The 19417-nt window shown below is 36.2% G+C and overlaps 1 protein-coding gene across 4 annotated transcripts in view; it reads left to right on the forward strand.

The window, feature by feature from the left end:
- The window catches only part of TCF4 (transcription factor 4), a 479608-nt gene that overhangs the window by 59061 nt on the left and 401130 nt on the right, over positions 1–19417 (forward strand). For 2 of the 4 annotated variants that reach the window (XM_011971721.1, XM_011971720.1), the window contains exon 2: positions 1942–2014. In XM_011971721.1, the coding sequence (XP_011827111.1) occupies positions 1942–2014 (73 nt within the window). Of the gene's footprint in view, positions 1–199; positions 292–1189; positions 1487–1941; positions 2015–19417 lie in introns of those variants that run through there. The other 2 variants (XM_011971719.1, XM_011971722.1) reach the window with 2 other exon arrangements.

The following is a 19417-nucleotide window of genomic DNA, read 5'->3' on the forward strand; positions in this document are numbered from 1 at the left end:
TATTGCTGCCTATTCCATCTTAAAAAAACAAAACCAAACCCAACCCAACAACAAGTCTCCCATCCCTTCCTCCTTTCCACCTTAATCCCACCCGCCCCCACGTCCCTACCCCCAACCCCCCAGTCTCCAAAAATCCGATTGTGTTTTCTCCAAGGATTGGGACTGGATTTTCTGATTGCGGTTATTTCCATGTTTCTAGGTTTGTGTGATTTTGCTAAAATGCATCACCAACAGCGAATGGCTGCCTTAGGGACGGACAAAGAGCTGAGTGATTTACTGGATTTCAGTGCGGTAAGAAAGAACGGTGGAAACTAACAACAGCTGTGAAAAAAACAAAACAAAAACCCAAACACTTCAGCTAGAAACCAGTAGGAATCCAAAGGACAGTAATAATTTTTAATTGGCTGAATCCTTGGTAAATATGAAGGTCTTTTTGACAAGTTTTTAACTATAATTTTGGGGTGTGATGGAAGATTCAGGCTTTTTGTTTTTTTGAGTTTTATTACTGGCCTTCAATTCCCGACCCACTGATTACCCCAAATAATGGAATCTCACCCCAGTGGAAAGCAAAAATAGACACCCCTAAAACTGTAAACCACCCCTAAAAGTTGGCCATGTCTGAGCATTGAGACTACTTATACTTTGCACACTATTCTTCCTTTTATTTATTGTTTTTGGAAATGGCAAATAGAAAATAGGAGACCCAGTTGTCTCTTTAAAGTTTTAAGCTGATGATGCTTTGGATTAGTAGGACCTGTTAGTTACATCTTACCTCCTAGTTACATCTTTTCCTAGAATTCTTAAAACTAGTGTGGATATGCTGAGCATACATTCTTTAGAACCTTTTGGACTGTTTTGGTAAATTTCGTAGTCGTGGCATCAGCACAAAGCGGAACTTAACACACTTGTGGAGTTTTACGGCTGTACTTGGTCCTTCTCCATCCCTCTGCTTCCCTTTCCTAAACCAAGTCCCAGACATGTCAGGAGAATGAATTCATTTTTAATGCCAGATGAGTTTGGTGTAAGATGCATTTGTAAAGCAAAATAAAAAGAATCCACAAAACACACAAATAAAATCCAAACCGCCTTCCAAGTGGGGCTCTTTCCTGCTGCTGCTGCTGCTGCTGCTGCTGCTGCTGCTGCTGCTCCTCCTCCTCCTCCTTCTCCTCCTCCTCCTCTTCTAGACCTTCTTTTGGAGAAATGGCTTTCGGAAGTTTTGCCAGGAAACGTAGCCCTAGGCAGGCAGCTTTGCAGCCCCCTTTCTGCTTGTTGCACTTTCTCCATTCGTTCCTTTGCTTTTTGCAGGCTGTGACTCAGGGAAGGTGTGCATTATCCACTAGATACGTCGAAGAAGAGGGAAACCAATTAGGGTCGAAATAAATGCTGGAGAGAGAGGGAGTGAAAGATTGAGTGAGAGTGAGAGAGAGAGAGAGAGTCTTGCTTCCAATTGCTCTCCTGTTAGAGACGAAATGAGAATTTAGTGCAGGTGGCACTTTTATTTTTATTTGGGTTCACGTATGACAGGCAAATCCTATACGAGATGGAAATGGACATTGCCACGTTTATGGCCAAGGTTTCCAATATAAAACAAACAACTTTTTTCTTCTCCTTGGTGAAACTAGTGTTTTTCTAGAGAGGCTGCTGGCCTCCAACCTGAATCTTGATAGCATTATGGGGACTCTGTTTGTTCCAAATGTAGTAGTTCTGCTTGGCCATCTGATGAACCTGAGGAAAAAGAAAGAACAGAGTGATAATGGGGGCTGGGGGTGGGATTTGGAATGTTGTTTCTCTTTTAGTTTTAAGTTGGATGGTGATGTATTTTACTAAATAAACCCTTAGCATAAACTATAAGCTGTTTGGTAACAGTATGAAAGATCTTTGAGGAGCTCTGAAGGCACAAATGTCTTATTTTCAACTGTAATATTTCTTTGTTTCTTTTAGATGTTTTCACCTCCTGTAAGCAGTGGGAAAAATGGACCAACTTCTTTGGCAAGTGGACATTTTACTGGCTCAAGTATGTAAATTCTTTTCTTAGTGTGAAGTTAAATGTTTTTGGCTGTTTATTTACTCAATTATATGTTTTTGGCTCTGTTGAAGTGTTCTGAAAAAGTCATTGAATTTTAGCCTATAATCATATGGTTATTGCATTACCCATCAGTGGCATATCTTACACAAAATGTTATCTTGTGCAATTAAAATTAGGTCTTTTTTTTTAAGTCAAGGAAACTCTTTCAAAATTCCATCACTTAATTTAAAAGCAATTTTCTAATACAGTTGTAATCAAACACATAAAGATAAGACCAGTGTTAACATGGGGAATAAATTAATGTTTCCTATTTGAAAATAAGCGGAAAAAATCTCTAACATTCATAAAATGGGAAAATCCCTTGTAAATAATATCATTTATTAGGTACTGTATACAATTAACCCTTTTAAAGAAATGAACACTTAATTCTGCAAATGAATGCTATGTAGTAAACCATAGCTGTAAATAGCCTCTTGCTAATCTTAGAGGCTAAATATGAATTCCTTTATATTTAAGATGCCCTTATTGATGCTTTAGCTGTTTCTTTTCCCTAATGATTTACTTGTGCAATGAATTTTTACTGTATTTAAAGTTGCAAATCTGGAAGGACTTTTACGTTTTATAAATGAAAGATCTTTGGGTGATGCTTAAAAAAGACGCTAGCACTATTCACAAAGGAATCTGTGTGCACAGTGATTATCTGGCATCTAAGGAGGGGTTTATTACAGGGCTATTTGAATATCTCTTATTAAAAGTGCAGAGTGAAAATATACATTTAAAATGTATTTTTTTAATCCAATGAATTTCAAATAAGAAAAAGTTATACATCGTTGCCTGCTGTCCTTTAAGTCCGAGGCTTAAATCCATTTATGCTTGTTAAACAGCTGTAGTATTTTAGGAGTTTTGGCAATGGTATGTAACAGTACATTAGGCCGAGTACTGTTCTTAAGTCAGACTGGTAAATGTTGACGTCTTTTAGCTGTGAGATGCCAGTGGAATTGTCTGTCAACTATGAATATAATTTAACATCTCTTAATATTCGTTTGGTGCTATAGCAACGAAAGAAGTTTGGTCACTTATGTGATTTGTGTAATTGTTATATTTTTATAAAACTAATGGCTTTTAAAAGTTGTTCATTTCCAAATAAGTTCCTTCCCCTTCTGTTGCCCACCTAAGTTGAGGGAATTTGTGTCTCTGTAACTTGTTTTAAAAAATGTGAGATGACTGTTGTATTTTTATTTTAGTTTTTTGATTAAAAGGACCATTGACAGACAATATGTTTGTGTTTTACTATCCTGGACCTTGTTATGTTTTCCACTTAGGGACTTGGGACAGTTTTTATATTAGTGTTATATCTTTAAATTTCTGTGTGGTATCCTCTATGCAACTTTTAAGATGGAAAATATGAATATGCATGTTTGACGTAAAGGTAAGGACAAGTATCTTTTGTGGACAAATTAATTTTTCATGTTAGACAAGATCAAAACTGTAACTATCTTTGACAGTATTTTTTTATGTCTTAACTTAAAAACGTGTATTCAGTTTAAATCTAAAAGTAGCTTATGTCAGGCACAGAGATAGGCTACTTTTAAAGTCAGTGCTAAAAAACTAGTTTGCAGTGTTGTGAAAACACGCATTTATAAGAAGTATGTTACTTTAGATATCATTTAATAAAGTAAGGTGTTTAGAAATATGAGATTGTGTTACATTTAAAAAGACAACTGTATGTCTGATCCATTTTCTATGTTCACATTTAAATAAAGTTCTTGTTGTGATGTTTAAATGTTTATAGAGAGTACAGGCTCCATAAGTTGAATATGTATTAATGCATTTTGGTAAGTGATCATGTATCAACACTTATACAGTTCTTAAGACAGTCACACACACACACACACACACACACACACACACGTAAGTGATCATGTATCAACACTTATACAGTTCTTAAGACAGTCACACACACACACACACACACACACACACACACACACACACACACACACACACACACACACAGGTTCATGCATGCAAACCTGGAGAGAGACTTCACTCTTAGTAAGTTATGTTACACTTCTTCTAATGCATACACAGTGATTATTTTGAAGGTGCGGAACTTGAAGTTACATTGTACCAGAAGTAGTGTTTTCAGTACCAAATGTTTACTTGTAAGGGTAAAAAATGTAGTGGTCTTTTATTCTGGCTGTCTGATTGAGAATGCAGGGTATTAATTTCATGTAGTATGATGGTGATTATAATATATAAGGTACAGATTGGAGTGTGCAGTTTTCTTCTATCAAGATATATTTGAACACAGGGCTATTAGTTAAGAAAACAGGTTGTATTCCCACTTAAAAGAGTTAAATCTTTTTTAAAAGCGTAACACATTTTAAAAATCATGAAAACTGCATTTTGCCCTTTAATTGGTAGGATCAACTAGGAAACTTTGGAGAGAGAAATAATTTTCTGAATTTACTTCAAGTTAATATCCATTGTCTTGAGTGGACTCAGATGTCCCTTTCATGGGTTGCTTTGAAACCTGGATTTAGGAAAAAAAAAAGACCTCAAGTATAAGTAAACTGTTCCTATTTGAAAAATCAGCTATAGTTTTTCAAAGTGAGACATGGCAATGATTCATGCTTAGAGTTCCCAATAGCTTTTGATTCCATTAATACAGGATGCTCCATAGTGATTTGCAGTGTGAGAATAAAAATAAAGTGTGGCCATATTCCCTTTAATCTTTCATTTCACAAACATGGTTTTTCCTACCACCTTAAGAAATGGTGAGGCTGCTAGGGAGAATGGAATGTAACCTGAGCTACAGCCTGACATTCCCAGGGAGCATTTTTCACATGAAAGGCTTTTGTCAACCCAGGAAAGGACTAGCAGTTTTTGTTTGATGTTTGCAGGTGTTCAGCAGAAAGCACTAAAACAATTCAGCCATGATGGTTCAGAGCTTCGATGACCTTAACAGGGAAAATTGGTGGGCTCTGGAATTATTTTTAAGAAATAGTTGTAACCTATATGGTAACTTAAACAAAGGGATTTAATATCCGTTATATCATTGATCTTAAAACAAACTAAAAGCATCCACATGCCTGGATGATTGGAAAGTTATTCTCATTGAAAAAAAGTAGGATGCCTAAGTTACCAAAAAAAGAAAATCATATAAACAGTCTATAAGTTATTGATGAGTATGGGCTTAATTTTCTGATCTAGCAGAAGGGCAGTTTATTTGGTTACCTTTGACTCCTGTGAGGAAAAGAGAAACATACTAGCTTTGGCATCTTTTGAAAAAGTCATTTTAAAGTTGGGCCACTAAAATGATGTATTCTAAAGAACTGGTTAGATCAGGCCTGGTCACATCTGTTACATGTATTTACTGCAGGTCTATGACAGATACTACATCTTTCTCCCTTGGTTTAAAAGTTGAGCTTTTTCCCCTGTAATTGTTTAGTTTTACTGAAGTGTTCAGGTATTGTGACAAGATTGTCAAATGAACGAGTGTTTGAACCAGAGCAGCATTATAAAACACACCACATCTCTGTAGTGGGTCATTTTTGGAAGAGGAAAGTATTGCCTGAAATTTACGTAAGTTAGCTAACCTATATCCACATGACACAAAAATGATATGCCAATTTAGTGAATTCATTGAGGCGGAAAAAAATCAATCCGGTGGGTAGTTTTGTATGATACAGAAAATTCACATGGTCACATCCTGAATTAATTTTGAGTTCATAGTGATGGCATGAAAAAAAAATTGGTTTCCCCTTAAAGGTATTTGTTGAGAGCTGCTTAATATTGTGTGTGTGTATATAAGTGAGTGAACACACCCTTAAGATCATAAATGGTATAATTCATAAGGGAGCTGTGGCTTTTTGTAAAGGGCAGAGTAATTTAACAGGTTAAAAGAAGTACAGTGGCTTTAAACCCATTATGTTAGAATCATAGAATTTTGGGCATAGAAACCCGTTAGAAATGTTGCCCAGTGCCTTCATTATTACAGGCAAAGAAAACTTGAGGCCCAAGATAAGGAGTTCCAAACTGTGCTTTTTTATTTGTGATTTTAAAAAACAAGTTATTATTTGCTGATTCTCTATGGCCCTGCAAATCCTTTATTGGAAATAATCGTGGTCTCACTGCTGTCTTTCTGTCATTTGTACTACATAATGGGGCATGAGGATTAGTGTGCTGATATTTGTGCATATAAATACTTCTGTATGTGCATGTGCTTTCTGAAAACTTTTTTAGGTTTGGAGCTGAATTTTGGATTATTGATCATTCTCTTTTGCCTGGTCTTCCCTGTGACTGTTTTGCATGATGTTGTGTAAAATGATAGTGTGGGTGGGCATGTCATAGTGCTTCTCAGTGTGTTGGAGAGGTGTGCTGTGTACCTTATACCTGTTGTATTTTTTAAATCCTCACAAGAACCTAGTGAGATCCAGGATTACTACTATTCTGTATTCATAGCTGAGGAAACTGAGAGAGATGTTAAACAAATTGATCTTAAGGTAGCCAATAATGAAATTAGGTTTTAACCTCAGGTTTGTCTAGCTCAAAGTCCTGAGTTCTACACACAGACACACACACAAACACACACACACACACACACACACACACGTCAGACAGCTCATTTTTTCAAGATTATATAGGCAAACAATGTGATATTGAGGTTTGGCACGAAATATTATCCATGATCTGTAGGGTAGATAGCATTTTAAAAAACATACCTAATGTAATGATGTAAACCATACCCATTATTTTTCTTGCCTTTGTATCCAAATAAGCTACCCTTCTAATTTATGACAGATTTCAATGTGACTAAATATGTCTTTCTCCTATCTTTATTAGTTTTACCAAGAAAATACAGTAGATATTTAAAAAGTTATGCTTTCATTCTGTTGTAAGTTGATAGTCTACGTGGATGCCAGTGAAAACATGTTTTTATGTAGCTAATCAATTTAGAATTTGAGGTAACCAAGCCTGATGTATTAATATGTAAAAAATAAGGATCTCTTCTCTTTAAATATAAAAAAGTTTTGCAGTTTGTTGTTAGATCTTTGAAACCTAATATTCAAGAACAATAACCTAAATTCTATCTGCATCACTAAAATAAGCAGTTTTGAAGATTTGATATGTCTGTTACCAGACATGTGCTTAAAATGTTACATTTTCTAAATTCAGAAGGCAGAAGCAGTACTCTATTTGACACTGACTTAAGTAAATAAAATGCATTAAACAAGTGTGGGGATCCAAGAACTGTTGAAACTGAAATGCTTAACATTTTTGACAGCATCAGCAAATTATCCTTACCCTACTATTGTAATGAGGAAATCACTTAAATAACAGATGAACAGCCAAGTCACATAAACATATATAATAGAACTATGTAATGAAAGTTTATGCTGTTAATTGCTCGAATCTGTCTTAAATGCTTAGAATCATGGAGCAGTAAAGACTGTCATATAAACAGTTTTGTTTTGAGCTTAAAATTATTCCTTTTTGCTTTCATCTGCTATGATAAACAAAGTAATTTTGTAAGCTTTAAAGATCAAACATTTACTCCTAATGGTAAACTACATTTTATATTGGAAGTTTGCAACCTCGTCCAAGTCATAGAGTTGAGTCCTGGTGGCCCCAGGCCTGTGATTTTCAACGTTTAGTATTATGATGCTATTTAGATCTGTTCCCATAAGCCAAGATAACAGATCTTAAGTTGCCTAATAAGGAACATGGTGTGTTTTGAAATGTTCTTCAGTTTACAAGTCTGAAACCAAAATGTTCTTGGCCAAATCTTTAGAATCTATACGTATGTTGAATAAGTCAGATTTTATACAGACATAGCATGAAAATGAAGCTAAGTAGGAACAGAAAAATCTGCCCTTTCTTTATTATTATTATTATTTTTTGTATTTTATGAGCTATTTTTTATGGCCAGGTGTTCTTCCAAGTTAATTAGATAGTGCTAAGTATTAGAAAATGTAAAATAGGTTATAGGTTTTTTAAAAGGTTATTTTTGTTACTGGTGTGTTACTACTCTGGATAAAATTTTCACAACTGACCACCAGGTTTATTAGCTTATATGTGAGCTATCCATTTTGTACATTCGTGAGCCAGTTGACTAGGAATAAGGTATGTGCCTGGGTTTTATGTGGATACTTTTGACCCATATGTCTCCTAATACTTAGGAGAGAGATGTAAGAGAAATAATAATATAATCTTTGGAGAAGATTAACACTTTTTTATAAGTTATATATAGTTAAATATATATATTTATATTAGACTTTCAGGAATAGTGAAAATGTTGAAAAGGTTGTCATGTTTACTTTCATTTCAAAGATAAATAAGGGCCCAGTTAATCAGCATATCAAATACCCAGGTGTGTTTAAAATCAGTTTACGTGGATGAATTTCAGGGCTGTAAGAAAGTATTTTATTTAAAGGTGCAGCCACACGATTGATTGTTCAAATGGATGCTTTTGTACTTTTGTGTGACAATTAACATTTAATGAATGACTTTCTAGACTGACATTGGTGGTAATTACTATATGTAGTTTATTAACTGCAATCCATTGTTGGATGTGCCTTTATTGATTTGTTTTGCAAACACCCCTTCACACGTGCGGCAGTATTTGTGCAGCCGTATTTGTACGTTACTTTTTGAAGAACCTGTTCACTTGCTGATGCTGACATTACCTCTAAAAATGTTAGTTTATAAATTCTCCTGTGCTAGAATGCCTCTTTGATCCGAGTAATTTTAGCTGAAATACAAAATCCATCAACTTTTCTGCTATAAAAAGTTCGCATTCAAATCCTCAGGGAATCCCAAAGTAATGACACAGTTTTGTGTTTCAAGTAAATACTTTATGGAAATTTACATTTACAAGATACTTTAGAGATGCTCTGTTATTTTTTAGGTGAGTAGCAAAGGCTCGGGAGGGTTAAAAGTCTTTTGCCCAAATCATGCAGTTGGTTATTGGCTGTAATAGGACACAAATACACATGTCCTGACCCTCTGGTCAAAGACCTCATGCTGCTTTTAATTAAGGCTTGGACTCAATTCGATGGTACCAACTGTATATTTCTTAAGAAGGGGAAAGCGTGTATAATCTACCATTTCTGAAAAAAATTATTAAAAACTGAGATTGTGAAAGATGGAAGTTGTCATCCAGCCCACTTGTCATCACGTGTTCTAATTTGGCCAAGGCAGTTGACAAATAACTGTTAAAATGTATTGTGTTATTAAAAATAACAAAGTAAGACCCATGATTAAATATCAGGGCTGTAATTTAATCTTGGGGGTTCTGGTGCTGTTCATAAACCATTTGGCTTTTTTCTGTAACAGATGACGTCAAAATCCAGCTTGATTGAATTATGACCCTGGGTTACAGCAGCACCTGCTGGTGCCTCTTTACTTCATGGCCTGTCAGCATTTCCATTACAAACTTTTTTTCTCTGACATTTTAAACTTCAAATAGTTAAACTGGACTGCTGGTTGCCATATAAACTTTCTGCTTCTTGGGAAAAGACCACTTGCTCAATAAAAACAGAGAAGGTGGTGACAAAGCCCCATTACAGGATACCCCTTAGAATGTTCTGCTGTGCTTTAATCTTCCATTCATTTAAACATTCTTTTGGGGGGTACTTAGCTGAATTTCAAGGCATCCAAATGGAAGGTTTTTAATCTCAAATTTCCCATGTGAAGACTTAAGTACAGGGTCTTTACAGAACTGGTAAAGTGCAAAAAGACCTAGCATCTATGCAGCTTATTGAAACTCTGGACAATCCAGTTTTCATACAGGGTGTAAAATGCTAAAGAGCAAGCCATAAAAAACATGCAAATTGGCATACCTTGTCAGTAATTGCTTTTATATTCACTTAAGATGAGTACAAATTGATAATGAATGGTTAGAAAAGTATCTTTATTTATATTATTATCTGGAGACTGGTAGCATAGCTTCAGTTTGTCCCTCGGGTTTTAATATGCTGGGAATGGAGATGGGATGTTGTTTGCATCTAGCTAGCCAGCTTTTTATCTATCTAGTCTAATTCTGATTGATGGATCATCTAATACATACATCTAATACATTTTTTAGTACCTGCTATGCTCATATCTCCACGTTAGCAATTAGAGGACATAGAGGGCTTTAATAAGGAAGAGACATCTTCTCTCAGAGGGCATATACTCTAGGAGTGTCCAATCGTTTGGCTTCCCTGGGCTACATTGGAAGAAGAAGAATTGTCTTGGGACACACAAAAAATACGCTAATGATAGTTGATGAGCTGAAAAAAAATTTGCAAAAAACCCTCATGTTTTAAGAAAGTTTACGAATTTGTGTTAGGCTGTGGGTTGGACAAGCTTCTTCTAACAGGAGAAAATAGAAAAGTAAGAATGTAAATAACATCTAGCATTGAGAAGACACAATCATGTGGGAGTTTAGAGAAATGAAAACTTACTTCTTTCATGGCGAAATTAATAACGAAGGGTTCAAGGAAAACTCAATTCTAATCCTTGAAGGAATGGTAGAATTTTGACAAGTAGGTAGTGAGACTGAGCATGCATATCAGGATCACTGCAAACCAAGCACAGATGAAAGAAACTGGAAAGAGTAGATTAAAGAGATCTCCCAGAGAGAAGTTTCTCGGCTCTGCAGTGGAGTCAACTCTGGTCTAGACACATGGGATGATTTCCTGGCAAAAACTCCTGTCTTGGTTGCTGTTTATTTTCTTCACTGAGTTTGCATTTCATTGGGGGGTGTTACAGATTATAATCTAGTTCCATCCAAAAGTATATGTTTTTAATGGTAGTGTCAGGGTGGAAATAGAAGTTTTTGTGTCCCCAGTTCCCAAAATTCTTCCTACTATGTCACTCAGCAATGGGAACTTTCTTGAGCCAAATGAGGCTGCTTTGGAGAAAATTGTTCATGTAGCCAAATTCTGGAAATCTAGATTCTTTTGCAATGTTTGCTGGTAAGTAGCTGTTTCATATTGAGGAAGTGGTAGGATCTTAAAGGCTGCGTCTTAAAACTAAACAAAATCGAAACTCACCAGTACAATTCAAGAGGGGTTTTCACATTTTTAAAAAAAGGAATACTGCTGTATTTAAAACATTTTACGATTGCAAAAATTCATCATTATAATTTTTATTATCATCACTGGCATCACCATGACTGTTTGGTCAAAAGCTGGAAGGGAAATGTGATAGTTATTGTTGCCATATTATATATTGAGAAATGTGTTTAAAACTTTTCTGGAGATATTGTGATCTTAGCAAAAACTAATGTAATATTTGTAAAAACATTGTGGAGTGGCCAGGTATATCTTTGAATGAAACTGACCAGAAGTACATCACAAATAGAAAAATACATGTGTGTGTGTATATGGATACCATCCCTTCCCCCAAATATTGTTGAGATTAAAATGTCTTTCTCTCTGTGACCTGCAAGTATTTTAATGTAGCATGTGTGTCTAATTTCCATAGTGAAGCCAAAAATTCAAATGGTAGTTGATATTGGCTTAGGAAGAATTTATTAATGAATAACTGTGTTTGGTATAGAGTAAAAAAAATTTTTTTTATGACAAAGAGGATATTCTAGACTCGTGTAAAAGATTACAGTTAAGAACCTATGAATTCCTCAACCTTTGTCTTCACTTTTCAAAAAGTAAGGGATTTATATTGGAAATATTTTGCAACCCTGCAACCTGAAACTCAAAGCTTTGGTAAGCAGGTGGTAATAATATTTCCAGGTTGACTATACAATTTCATACATAACCCAGTTTGTAAGTTTGAAAAGAGATAAAACGATGTCAGTTTTAATGCTTGTTTGAATAATTTTTCTTTGTTCTGTGCCCTCTAGGACATCATTGTCCACTAACTGATGCCCCAAACCATTGAATGCTTTTCTGTTCTCTTAGGGCCACTGTGATTCTTCAATCTAGTTACTTCTAACTGCAAGATTAATTTTCTTCTGACATCTAATTTTCCCGTGATTTTATTAACATCATATTATTCTTTTTCCGGCTCATTTGGAATGATTTCTCTTTTATATGGGGTGTACATTTGTAGTGTCCCACTTGTAAGGGAATTCTACACTTTAATCGTTAGTAATTTTGCTAGAGTTGAATAAAATGAGAGATAGTCCATAACTATTTGAGGCTTGATTGTTTAAAGGAAGTGGAAAGCTTCAGAAAAGTGAAAGCGTATGAATGCATGCCATGTTATTTTTTCAGTGTGAGTGTATTTCACTGGAGTAACGATAGAATTTTTAGGAATTATTACCTTTAATTTACTTATTTGCACATTCATTCGTTCGTTCATTCGTTCATTCATTTATTCATTCAGTAAAAGTTTTTTTTTTGAGAGCCAAGATACAAGTTACAGTGCTAGAAATTATGGTGCTACAAAGAACAACAAATTTCAGCTTCGGCATTGGGACATGATGTTGCAGTTGTTAAATAAAAGTTCTACAATAATTCAAATAAGGTACTTTTAAAATAAATGATGTTGGCCAGGCGGGGTGGCTCATGCCTGTAATCGCAGCATTTTGGGTGGCCGAGGCAGGCGGATCATTTGAAGTCAGGAGTTTGAGACCAGCCTGGTCAACATGATTTCATTATTTAATAGAAAACCCATCTCTACTAAAAATACAAAAATTAGCTGGGCGTGGTGGCAGACACCTGTAATCTCAGCTAGTTGGGAGGCTGAGGCAGGAGAATGGCTTGAACCCAGGAGGCGAAGTTTGTGGTGAGCCGAAATTGCGCCACTGCACTCCAGTATGGGCAACAGAGCAAGACTCTGTCTCAAAAATAAAATAAAGTAAAATAAAATAAAATAAGTTGAAATATGCAAGTAGACTTTTTCCAAAGACACTTTTCAAATATAACCAAGTGCGGACTTCACCTTTCTAACTGAGACAGAAATCCTAAAATCTGTATATATGTGTCCATGTTCTATGTGAATATAAAGGAAGGAGAATGGATTCGAATGCTTGTAGAAATTGGCCCTTGAAGTGTAGTTTTAGGAATGTACTCCGAAATTTCATATCAGAGGTTTTCTGGGAGGCAATGAGAATTATGTTCCATTCATCCTTTTTGAGCAGAAATTAAAATTTTGAATGTGTAGATGGTACTCATTTACTTCTAGGACACTAGATATACATGCTTATCTTTTTTACCCCACACTTGAATTATGTTAATATTTGTTTTAAATTGACAACAGTAAAATACTCTCTTAAAATTAAGTACATGATTATTTAGCATCTACACGTGTCAGGTAATACTCTGACTGCTCTAAATAAAATGATGAGCAAGACAGGTATGTTTCTGGTGTGGCCTACATGGAGGACACAGATATTAATGGATAATCAGCCAAAGAAGGTCAAATACTACATTTGAAGGTGTGTGGCCTGAGAAGAGTTTGCAATAGGAATATCTGACCAAGCAGAGCAGTCACGAAAGGCTCAGAGATCAGCCCCGGTGAACTGTGGTCTTTAGATGAGGGGGAGTTAAATGGGTGGAGTTTCCTTGGCTGACAGGTAGGGCATGATTCCAGCCGCCGCGGCTGGTGGGGGTTGGTAGGTGTCAGATCCTGCAAGACTGAGAGCCACAGGGAGCCTTGACAGTGTGCTGCTAATCAGATTTGTGTCTGGGACATGGACCCAAAGGGGAGTCAGTGTGGGTGGTCTCTACCAGTTGTGAGGTTTTTGCAGAAGTTTAGGTGAGAGACAGGGTTGTTGGTTCTACAGTGTGGGTGATGAAGTTGGAGAATTAACTCTGTAGACTTTATTTGAAATCTGTACCTTTAGGTCATTGGGGAGCATTCATAGTGGCTACTTGGTTTTGTGTTTTTTTTGCTTTGTTTTGTTTTGTTATAACTTCCTATAACTTTCTAATACTTGAAAATCTACCATACGTTACACATTCCGACAGTAATTGTGAGACCTAATTCAGCTACTGTGTGATAGCCACTACCTTTTTAGCAACCAAGCACTAACTAGAGAAGTGCTCTTTCATTTTCTGAGAAAAGTGTTAGATTGATTTTGCAATTCTGCAAGGGTACAGGGGTGGAAGTGGGTCTTATTGAATGGACTTCAGTACTATTTAGGCTTTTTTTTTTTTTTTTTTTTTTTTTGAGACAGAGTTTCACTCTCCTTGCCCAGGCTGGAGTGCAATGGCGCGATCTCAGCTGACCGTAAACTCTGCCTCCTGAGTTCAGGCGATTCTTCTGCCTCAGGCTCCCGAGTAGGTTGAAATTACAGGCATGTGCCACCACGCCTGGCTAATTTTGTAGTTTTAGTAGAGACGGGGGTTTCTCCTTGTTGGTCAGGCTGGTCTCGAACTCCCAACCTCAGGTGATCCACCCAACTCAGCCTCCCAAAATGCTGGGATTACAGGCGTGAGGCACGGTGCCTGGCCCTATTTAGGTTTTTTATAGCTTATATTCTTATGAGCAGTAAGCATTATGATGGTTTTGTTAGACCTGTTGAATTGAATTCACTTCTCCTGCCTGTGGTCAGGTGTCAGCACAGCCACAGAAGTTAGTGAATGTCTTTGTTAATGGACATTATGAGGGTGGTTCAATTTATGGGATACTCTGTCTGGGATTGCAGCATTACTGTTAGATTGCATTTTGTCACAGGGAGGAAATTAGCTGGTAACTCTTGATTAGGAATAAAATGAAGCTTCCCCTTTTTACAAATCCTGGCTAATATTCCGTTTGGCTCTCTTCTGTTGACCACATCTCTCTCTCCCCTTCCTCCTCACTCCATTTTCTCAACTATTTTATTGTTTACTACTGGAAGTCACCTCCCAAATCAGGATACTTGTTAGTCCATTTTAGGAAAAATATCACCATTCTTTCACTGTTATTTTCTGTTGAAGTTGAAAAACAAAATGCTACTTTTTTTTTTCTTTTCCATTTTTGGTTACACCAGCTAGTTAGAGCCTTGGGGTAATACTGTGGTCATGGGTTGGATCCTGATATCTGTGTCAGTTAGTGAGAGTTGGTTCCATGACCGTAGAGCTCTTCGTGTCCTTCATACAAGGGTGCTGAAACAAGAGGGGCATAGAACTGTCTACACCAAGCAAAAAACTCCTGAAAGCACGTGCCCACTGCAGGTGAATTGGTAGCAGAGCGTGGAGAGAAGTGGGCAGTGCTTGGTCCTGTTTCTGCCTCCTAGAGAGTTCCTCTCAGCATCCAGGCATGCTTTAGTAACTCTTAGTTTAAACAAAATGAACTATAATTAATTACCTTTCTTTTGGGAGGGACACAGAGAGTTTCAACAGTATCTACAATGCCTTTTTTTTTTTTTTTTGAAAAGTATGATAGAACATTAAGGTCGACAGAGCTGAGGATGGGTTGGAGGCTGAATTATGATGTGTGTTTTCTTTATGCTTGAATTATTTCATAATTAAAAACAAAACATACAATAACAACAACAACAACAAAAAAACACCCTCTGCCTCTCATTCACATTCCCCTCTGGCCATAGCCTCTTTCTTAATTTCCTTCCTAGCAAGACTTTTGTTAAGTTTTTTCTACACAGGCTGCTACTGTGTGCTTTAAAATTTAACCCCAAGCAAATATTAGAAAACATATTTTATCTTACAATATTTGATGCCTACAGAATAATCTGTGTAGCAAATATAAGTTGTGAAGCTTAATAATGGAGTGAACACCTATGAACCCGCTACCCAACATAAGTACTGGAACAATGTCAGATCCATTGGCTGGCCTATGGGTTTGTTCCCTGTCCACCTTCCCCTATCTTTCCTGCCAGAGAGAAACATTCTCATGCCCTTTTTTAAGTAGTATTGTGACTGGCGTATGTATCCCTAAACAATACTGTATGTTGTTTGGTTTTGCTTGTTTTGGAGGATTACAAAACTGATAGATTGTTTTGTGCTACTTGCTTTTTCACTTGGTATGTTATTGTCCATGTTGTTGCATGTGGTGCACGTTCATTTTCTCTGCAGGTTATATTTTATTTATGCATGTTCCAGCTGATGAACCTTTGTGTTGATTCCTCTTTTTTGGAACTACAAACTTTCTTGTGTGTTTCTCTTGATGCACATGTGTAAGACTTTCTCTGTACGGTAGATACCTATCTGAGTAGATATCTATGAGTAGAATTGTTGGTTTGTAGAGTTATATGAAAGTCCAGCATGACAGGATGGTGTCCAGTTGTTTTTTTAAAGATTCTTACTGATCTGCACTCCCACCTGTAGCATAAAGGATTACTATTGGTGCAGTCTACTAGGTATAAAAATAGAAAATGTATCCCATTATAGTCTTTTTTTTTTTTGAGGTTGAGTCTCACATGCCACTCTGTTGCTCAGGCTGGAGGGCAAGTGATGCAACCTCAACTCACTGTAGTCTCGACTTCCTGGGCTCAAGTGATCCTCTTGCCTCAGCCTCCTGGGGAGCTGGGACCACAGGCACATGAGCCTCACCCAGATAATTTTCGTGTTTTTTGTAGAGAAGGTGTTTCACCATGTTGCCCAGGCTGGTCTTGAACTTCTGAGCTCAAGCAATTCGCCTTCCTTGGCTTCCCAAAGTGCTGAGATTATAGGTTTGAGCCACCACATAGGACTGCATTGTGGTCTTAATTTGCGTTTCCTTGATAATTCGGTTAAACTGCTTTGTATATATTTATTTCAGATCATTCATGTCCGGTCTGTGGAATGTACACCTGCCCCCATTTTCTATTGGATTGTTTTTTCTTATTGATTTCTAGGTGTGCTTCATGTATTTTTGGATGATAATTATTAGTTATATAAGCTGCAGATACCTTCCCTTATTTTGTGACTTTTACGCTCTCTATGGTACCTTTTGATAAAGTCCTTAAATTTAAGATAGTCACGTAATTATTTTGAAGGGTTGGAAAAGCCTTCTCTACCCAAAGGTTGTACATATATTCTTTTATATGTTTCCTCTGAAAAGGATTTGATGATTTTGCCTATCACATTTAAGTTTTCCATACAGTTGGGATTGATTTTGTGTGGAATGGGAAGTATGCCTCCAATTTCACTTTTCCATAAATGTCTAGATACCCAATTGTTCTAGAATCATGTACTGAAAGTCCATCCTTTACCCAGTCATTCACAATACTATTTCTGTGATTATTTCAGTTCCTGTATTTGTGAGGTCTTTCCTTTTGGGCCTTTTATTCTACTTGGTTAGTTTGGCTACTTTGCCTCAGTACCACATTATAATACATGTTATAGCTATATTTTGTTATTTGTTAGGTAAAGGCCTTCCTCCCCCGTTTTCCTGTCCCATATGTACACATTTGACTTTGGGCTATTGTAGAGCCTGAGTTCTTCTACATGAATTTAAAATTCAGCTTGTCAAGGTCTTTGAGAACCCTTTGAGGCATTTTTATTGAAGTTGCATGGAAACCAAAGATCAATTTTGGGAGAATTATTATGCATTTAATGATTATCTTTACTCATTTATATCTCCACTTTTTTAGGTCTCTGATATCTCAAAACAATTCTTTATAATTTTTTAGCTGTAATTTCATAATTATAGTTTTATAATTTTCTCCATGAAATTTTACATTTTCTGATGATTTATTCTTCAGTACCTTATTTTTCTGCTTCTATTATTACCAGTATTTTCTTTTAAATTATTCAAATTATTTGTTGCTTGTATATAGAAAGTCTTTTTTAAAAAATTTTTATTTATTTTTTATTTTTAGAGATGGAATCTCACTCTATTGCCTGGGCTGGATGGAGTACAGTGGCACAATCTTGGCCCACTGCAACCTCTGCCTCCCGGGTTCAAGTGAATCTCCTGCCTCAGCCTCCCAACTAGCTGGGACTACAGGCACCTGCCACTACACCTGGCATTCAATTGATTTTTGTATATTTTCATATTCAGCCATGTTGCTGAGCTCTGTTACTAATTCTGAAAATGTCTTCGTGTTTTCCTTAGAGTTTTTTCTGTAGATTTGTCACATTTCACATCATGTGTGACTCAAGACAATTTTATTGTTTTTTCCTTTCAAACCCCAGTACTTGGCCTTTTTTTTTTTTTTTTGTCTTTACTGTGCTATATATGACCTTAAGTACACTGTTAAATAGGAATGGCAGTACTGATTATCTTGTCTTATTCCTGATTTTCACCATGAATAGTGATGTTGATATTGATAGGTACTTGATTAAAAAAGTTTAATTCTATTCATATTTCTTTCTTTTTTTTTTTTTTTTTTTTCTTTGAGACGGAGTCTCGCTCTGTCGCCCAGGCTGGAGTGCAGTGGCCAGATCTCAGCTCACTGCAAGCTCCGCCTCCCGGGTTCCCGCCATTCTCCTGCCTCAGCCTCTGGAGTAGCTGGGACTACAGGCGCCCGCCACCGCGCCCGGCTAGTTTTTTGTATTTTTAGTAGAGACGGGGTTTCACCGTGTTAGCCAGGATGGTCTGGATCTCCTGACCTCGTGATCCGCCCGTCTCGGCCTCCCAAAGTACTGGGATTACAGGCTTGAGCCACCGCGCCCGGCCCTCTATTCATATTTCATGAAGAGTTTTTATCATGAACAGGTATTGAATTTTATCAAATGCTTTTTCTACATACAATTAAATGATGACTTCTTTATTTCCTTTAATCTGTTAATGTTGTGAGTAACATTTGTATATTTCCCTGTGGTAAGCCACCTTTGCATTTTTGGGATAAAATTAATGATGTAGCTTCATTACTCTTTTAAAAGTATTGTCCTGGACTCAATTTCAAATATTTTCTTCAGTGTTTTTACATCTATGTTTAAAAGTATGATTGGCATATAATATTTTTTTCTCCTACTTTCCAAGTCTAGTTTTGTCTACAAAGTTAGAATAAGGAAGTGTTCTCACTCTGTATTCTCTGGAATAGTCTAAATAAGGGTGAAACAATCTGTTCTTTGAAATTAGGTCAAACTTATCTTTATAATTGGTCCTAGTATAAGAAGATTTTAAGCCACTGATAGAATTTTTAAATATAATAATATTGAGAGTGAGAGCTTTAGTTTTTCTGCAGATGCTTTAACAATTATATATATAAACTTAAGTGTATGTGTGTGTGTATAGGGGTGTGTGTGTGTGTATACATATATATGTAATATATGTCAGTTTTCTATTTCATTTAAATTTTAAAATTTATTACCATAAAGTTATATATGGTATTCTCTTAGCTTTTTAATCTCTGCTGACTCCATAATTTTCATTTTTCATTTGTAATTTTATTTATGTATTCCTTCTTTTTTCATGATCAAGCTAGTTTGACGTTTTTCTTACTATTTTCAAACCAACTTTTGGCTTTGTGGATTATTTTTCTTGTGTGTTTGTTTTCTACTTCATTAATTTTTCATCTTTGTTATTTCCTGCTTTCTATGTACTTAGGCTTATTCTGTTTTTTTTTTT

This window comes from Mandrillus leucophaeus, unplaced genomic scaffold (genome assembly GCF_000951045.1).
Source record: "Mandrillus leucophaeus isolate KB7577 unplaced genomic scaffold, Mleu.le_1.0 Scaffold124, whole genome shotgun sequence".
Classification (NCBI taxonomy): Eukaryota; Metazoa; Chordata; class Mammalia; order Primates; family Cercopithecidae; genus Mandrillus; species Mandrillus leucophaeus.